Consider the following 6,858-nt stretch of genomic DNA (forward strand, 5'->3'; position numbering starts at 1 on the left):
CTCACTTTACCTCCACCAGAGCCTGAGCCTGGAGTTACTATGCAAACAGAGTCCTCAGTGCACCCTGGGTAATATTCCGCTCAGGTCTATAGGGGCCTAACTGTCATACGTACATTAAACATCATGCAGGTGGCGTTGTGTCATACCACTGGAAACCCTGCGTACAGAGCTCACTTCTACTAAGCTGACTCAAGAGAAAAGTACACATGACTCCCAGTGGCAGTTCATGGGGTATACTGTAGGTCCACATCTGCCTGACATAAAGGATAAGTCAATGAGTAACTGTGGGGGACTATCAGCTCCACCTAACTCTTTCTGTATTTCTCAACATGGCTATGTTCAGAAAATGGTGGCGTTCACCGACTTTCGCACGCAGAAACTCGAGTGAAGATCATTACCACATCTGATAAGTCCATCATCATTTAATCCTCCGTGTTCTCCTTGGCAACTAGCAACTGCATGGTGCGCGATCATGGAAGACTTGTATTATGTTGAAGCGCCAGTGGTTTTGTCATTACTTAGAATTCCTTATGGGAGAGGCAGACACTACGCTAATGGCTCTATAGCCCTGTTCACACAGGATTAGTATTTCCTTTTCATCTTGGAATCATGACTGTACAATATGGTGTGCCATTCATAATCTGTAAAAATAGTGGACGTAGCATCAGTGACGTCAGCCATTGGTGTGTGGACTGACGTTTTAAAGCCTTGATTTTGGCGATACGGGCGTCACCATCTTGGTTTTGCAACTGGATGTGACTATGTTGGATGCGAGGGTGGAGCTGGGGGGATGAAGTTGTTCCAAATGTTCTGATTGACTGATGAAGTGAAAACACACAGTGAGAGGGTCAAAGTTTAAGAAGAAAAAATGGACAACACCCAACAACATGCTCACAGCTACTTTAATGTCCACAGTGTCATGGATACGCATTGCGTAGCCTCTGTGATGATTGACAGCTCAGTGGGTAGCCACGCCCCTAAATTATCCCTGCTTTATTGTCTATTTTTAAATAAATGGGACCATAATGTACTATTGAAGAACACTTGAAAGTGGTGATTGAAGTTATTAACTCAGGAAAAAGTTTCTTGAGGTAATAAGTCAAGTGAAAAGTCGGGTTATTTCCCCCATAGACTTCTATAGAAACACACTTCTTTTTGTAACCAGTGGGGTCCCCCCCCCGCTGGAAATGAGACAGAGCGCAGGATTAAGGCACTTCTGCATTGGCTTTGCTTTTCTGAAACTGAAGCTTCATCCATTATTTACTTTCATGGCAATCCATTTAACAGTTGTAGAGATATTTCAGCCTGGACCACTGGCTGACTGACTGACAATAACGTATCACCAGGCCGAGTCCACAAGCCCCCCGGGTTACTAATTTTGATTTGTAAACAAATCTACCTCCATAAACCATTTTATATGGTTACAAAACCCAAACATTTAAGATAATACCATAGTAAGTGACCAAAGAAGGAAGATGGTGGCTTTCTAAGTAACAAGAAATGGTACAGAAATGTAAAAACTAGGTTTGAGGTTATTTAGAAACAGTGTCACCATTTAATATTTCATCCATCAGAGTGCACTGGCAATTCTACACTATAAAATGTACCACTATTTTATCTTGTCCAGAATTCTTAAAAACATTAAAAATCTAATGGTGCGTATCCAGATTCTTTGTTAATGATAAAGAAAACACCATTGGTCAATATATCTTTACCGATTATCAATATGAGTATTGGGGTCAGAAAGCCAGTATAGGCCAGGCTAAAGTCTGATTGTTTTTATAACTGATTCAGGATCCTTGCAGTCTCATACTCTAAGATAAGTCTTTTCTTTTTGAAGAAAGGTTTGTAATCAGGGTCACAATCAAGCGAGTCCTCAATGTCACTACTAGAAGAATGACTGGAGTAAAGAGTGTTTGGATCAAAAGAGGAATCTGCATCTTCTTCCTCATCATTGTCATCATGGTCTACTTGTACCACAGGATCTACATTTCTGGTGGAGGACCTTCGTTTTGTCCCTCTGTAACACTGCGGCGTGCTCAGTCTGTTGAGAGTCACATAGGGCTGTAGCAGCTTGGACTGCAGCAGCACAGCCTGACTTGGCAGGGATAGCCTCAGCTGTGCTCTTAGGACCCTGCTGGACTCAGAGCTGACAGTCGGGCAATTGGAGTTGGAGGTAGATTTCTGAGAGACAACTTGGCCAGATAATTCAGTTGATAAGGGGGTTTGTTTAGCAGTACAGACTGTCGATAGAGTCCCTGATTGAGCAGCAGAGGCAGAACCTTCTGGAAACTCATAGACATTGAAGTCACGTAGGGGCGAACTCGTCCTAAAGGTAGCTACGTGCTGCTCAGCTAAAGGGTTCTGACTAAATCCGTCCAGAGCCTGTGAATGTCTGGTGGTAGTACAAGCCCGTTGAAACTTTCTTGAAAATTTGGAACAAACCCGTCGAGTTGGTGGTTGACAGCTGGTTGATGTAGATGCATCGTGAGATAAAGGAGCCGTTTGCACCTTGTACGCTGTGTTCAGGGAATTTGTTGGGGCCACAGTGTCTGGTTGGTCAAACATGAAGTCTCTCATCGTTCCTCGAGGTATGGTATTGTTCCTTGAGGCATAGCGGTGTGGAGAAGTTAGTGCCAGAGGCCTTTCGTGACTAGACATTGCGAAGTGATTTGGAGCTGCTTGATGGGGTTTAAAGGTAGGGTAGATCTTTCCGACAGAGGCAATGTCCACCAGCCGGACTACTGGCGACAACAGGACGGGCAGCGGAGTGTCTCTGGATGAAGAGGGCTGTGGTAGAAGTTCCGTTTGAGATGCATCCCTTGCTGATCCACGCATCTGCTCATCTTCAGGTTTACCTTGATTAGATACCTGAGCTGAGGTCTGTGAAGGTGGATGCTGTTGGTCAGGGGGGCATGGAAGGAGGTCAGAGGGCGTGAGTTCTTGTGATGAAGTGGTAGACGAGGACAACTGAAACAGTAGGGGAGAGGAAGAACCATTGTCCTGAAGCCGCAGCTCTTCGGAGCACTCGGCGGGACACTCCTGCAGGATGCTCTTCACCCACCGCTGGTGTTTAGAGCAGAAGTGGGGGGAGGAGGAAGCCTCCTGACCACCTTCATTGCTCCTTCGACTGATTTCCTCCTTTTCCTTGTCCTGTTCCTTGACTACCTCACCACCCTCTTCTGTTTGGTGATGGCTGCTAACATCTGAAACATTGTCCTTCTCCAAGAAAAGAGGGTTGTTGTTGGAGACAAGTTGGTCAGCTGTCTCTCCTCCCCAGAAAACCTCTGGCTGTAACTGTGGGGGGGCCTGGGCTTCCGCTGACTGGAGGAGAGCCTTGGAGGAGCTGCCATACCGAGCAGACATTCTCATTCCATTCGTTCCATTGGCTGAGGACTGAGAAATCCTGCCCAGGTGACAGGAAGCAACATCTAAAAGGAACAAAAAGGTTATGCATTTTAATTAACATATGCAGAGCTGCAAAGATTAATCAATTCATTGATTAGTTGTCAATTATTAAATTAATCGTCAACAAGTTTGAGTCATTTTTTCAGATTTTTTCTGATGCCACCTTCTTAATTGTGAATGTTTTCTAGTTTCTTCACTCCTCTATGACAGTAAACTGATTATCTTTGAGAGAAGTACTAACTTGGTACTCTAATTTAATTTCTGTTTGCGCACATGTTTTATATCAAGCATTTTGCTCGATGTTCATATTTTTCAGGGATTATCCGGACAATAATGCCCTCTGAGATGTCCTTATATCGGAAAACAGTGGATGAGAAGCCTTGTCCATTACTCTCAGACATCAGGACACATCATGTCTTGGAATTACAGTGCGTCCTTTTTAAAGTAATCGGTATGCAATTGAATGAAACTGATTGAAACTGCCATTAGAAACATAAAAAAACTGCAAAGAGATATTTTTTGTCTCTATCCATATATGTAGTGAGCTTGCATGTTATTAGTATGTCTTACCACAGTGCAGCAGCTTCTTTAGAGTTGCTGCTATGTTCGTGGAGTCTGAGGAAATGACTTCTAACAACAGCTTCTCCTCCTCAGTCGCAGGGTTTTCTTGCTTCAGTATCTAGTTCAAAAAATGCAATCAATGAGAAATTCATATCACGATATCAGAGGTAATTCTAGTGTTGTCATTTTTACGGCCCTTTGTTTTGGTGAGAAACACTGAATGTAAAAATAACACTACAAGAAAACGCGCCAGGGTACTTTAAATGTATAGTAACCAATACACTTTTTGTCAAAGTCAGTGAATATCTCCTCATAGTCACCTAGCTTTGTTTTGGACAACACTTTTAAAAGAAGACACACCCAACAGCAAGCCCAGATTAACGCACACACACACCACCATATGGAACACACACCTTATCTATGTAGGTCTCTCGTGGTAACACCGTCTCCAGCTGGTGTAGGTAGTGCAGCAGTCTGTCCTCTACTTTCTGGGCATAATGTTCACCATACTGCTCCTCCATCTGATCCTGAAACACAGCAAGCACTCAACATGTCACCTGGACACAACCCTCGCGCCGACTTTCTGTAATAGCCATACAGTTCAGTACTTTGAGTTTAATTACACATTCCAAAATCCAGAAAATCTCAAGGCTCAGTGTTATTAAGAAGCATAACTTGTGTTACATCATTTTTTGCAATAAGAACTTGTCTAATTTAGATAAAAAGAAGAAGTTTTATTATCCGTCACATACAATCGTATAGTACAATGTAGTCAGCAGTGCTTGTCAAAGTCCGGACCATGTCCAGATCCGGACCGTGTCCAGATCCAGACCGTGTCCAGATCCAGACCGTGTCCAGATCCGGACCATGTCCAGATCCGGACCGTGTCCAGATCCAGACCGTGTCCAGATCCAGACCGTGTCCAGATCCGGATCAAACAGCAAGTCAATCCGGACCCGCCCCATTACTTGTGTTATAGATGCAATAACTTATTAAGTGTAACGTTTTTTTTGTTTTGAAATAAATTTGCTATTGTTAATACATTGTTAGTAATATTTACTATACACAAAAAAATCACCAAAAACCTTGAAAAGGGAGAAAACATGTAAAAATGGTGATGAAAACGCTGCAAAACACAAAAAACTTTCAAATAAGGTGGGAAAATGCCAGAAAAGAAATTAGAAAAATGTTTAAGATGGAAAAATTACTAATTATCCTTTTACTCTAGAAGCTAAGAATACTTGTGTACTTTTACTACATGAAGCTCAAAAATGGGCTCAAAGGTTTTTTGTTGTTGCCAATTGTCCCCACCTTTGACCTGGAATAAAAATCAGATGTGGACTTTTGAGTGGGTTTTGGGACGGGGGTGAGTCCAGATCAGACATTTAGGGGGGGCCCCCCTAATGAGAATGTCAACACGGATCCATGCATTAGTGTTAACCCCCCCCCCCCCCCCCCCCCCCCCCCCCCCCCCCCGCTAGATCAGTAATATTTCATTGGATACAGTGAATATGTATTTATTATTATAACAGAGGATACATGCAAAATATTGAACATATGAAAAAACTATGAAAGTCCCTTTATGGACTACCAGTATCAAATGAAATGATAAGGAGGTGTAAACAATGAATAAATAAAAAATGAAACTTTCCTTGACGTGGTTCCAGGTGCGTAGCCTCGGCGACAGCGACACAGGATGTGAAACCTGTTTCTTTGACCCTGTAACTGTTTACCCTCGGTCACTAACAGACGGTTGGCACACTAACTTCAAACACTAAAATGGGCTGAGCCCCCCTAAAAAGGGTCTGGTTTGAGAAGCGCCCTAAGCATTAGGAGCAGTGGACACCCATTTACAGAGTCTTGCTCTAAGACCCTCTGACACGTGGCCGTTCACTGCACACAATAAATGAAACAGGCATGGTGTGGGCTTCCAAAAACATGTTGGTATCCACAATGTTGCTCTCCATTTGTCCGTTTACTGCAGAGCTGCAACGATTAGTCGCTAGAAATGACTCATGGATATCAACGGCAAACACCGCCGACGGGATGAGCAGGTGCTACGAAACATGCACACTGCATACGCTCGTATTTAACCCCCACAGTCGTTAGCATGTTGGTGTAGGTCTCGTTACTCGTGCAAAAATGGTAGAAAATGCTGTTTTTATGTCCTGCCCTTTTCTGTTTTATATCATATTCAACTTCATATCTTTGAGTTTTGGACCAACAAAACAAGACATTTAAAGACATCACCTTGGTCTTTGAGAAACTTGGATGGACGTTTTTCATATAATTACCAGCTAAATGAATCGATAATAAGAATAATTGTTACTTGCAGCCCAGTAAACTTGAATCCGTGCCAGAGGATTCTAATTCCACTCCAGCACCCTCTTAACGTTTAGAGTTTACAGAGTTATAGAGGTTATCAGATGTGGTTGGCCATAAATGCAAAGCCTTCATTCCTTCTCATTAAATCCCTTTTTGAGTCGGGACTACTGCCCGGCCTACATTTAAAAGGTATAAAATGTGGATCAGCAGTGCACCCTGCTGGAGAGCAAAGGGGGCTCAGAGAGAAACCACACTGGGAGACTACATGTTAGGGATAATGTAGAGCAGGGGGTTGTTCTAGCAAATACTAAAACATTTCCCTGAGTCTTCTGATTCTGATTTTTATTGCCACACAACAGACTTTTCTCAAACTGAATGAACTAAAACTATACTATAAATTAAATAATTAAAATGGACTCATGAATCATTTCAGTTTAAACACTGGCACTCCAGAAGATGGTGCTATGCCTACACATCCTGGCTACTACAGGTCTTTAATTTCAGACTCTTCAGTGGTTATATCGTCCTGTATATATAATATATATATATATATATCGTCCTGTA

At 42.7% G+C, this 6,858-nt stretch overlaps 1 protein-coding gene across 1 annotated transcript in view; it reads right to left on the bottom strand.

Annotated features, from left to right (window-relative positions):
• Positions 1 to 885: 885 nt before the first annotated feature.
• LOC116693382 (uncharacterized) overlaps positions 886 to 6,858 on the bottom strand; it is an 8,866-nt gene continuing 2,893 nt past the window's right edge. Inside the window, exons 5-7 of the mRNA XM_032522313.1 lie at positions 4,383 to 4,496; positions 3,979 to 4,087; positions 886 to 3,431 (exon numbers count right to left, since the gene is read on the bottom strand). Of these exons, the coding sequence (XP_032378204.1) occupies positions 1,780 to 3,431; positions 3,979 to 4,087; positions 4,383 to 4,496 (1,875 nt within the window). The 3' untranslated portion in view covers positions 886 to 1,779. The remainder of the gene's footprint in view (positions 3,432 to 3,978; positions 4,088 to 4,382; positions 4,497 to 6,858) is intronic.

This window comes from Etheostoma spectabile, chromosome 8 (assembly GCF_008692095.1).
Source record: "Etheostoma spectabile isolate EspeVRDwgs_2016 chromosome 8, UIUC_Espe_1.0, whole genome shotgun sequence".
Taxonomy (NCBI): domain Eukaryota; kingdom Metazoa; phylum Chordata; class Actinopteri; order Perciformes; family Percidae; genus Etheostoma; species Etheostoma spectabile.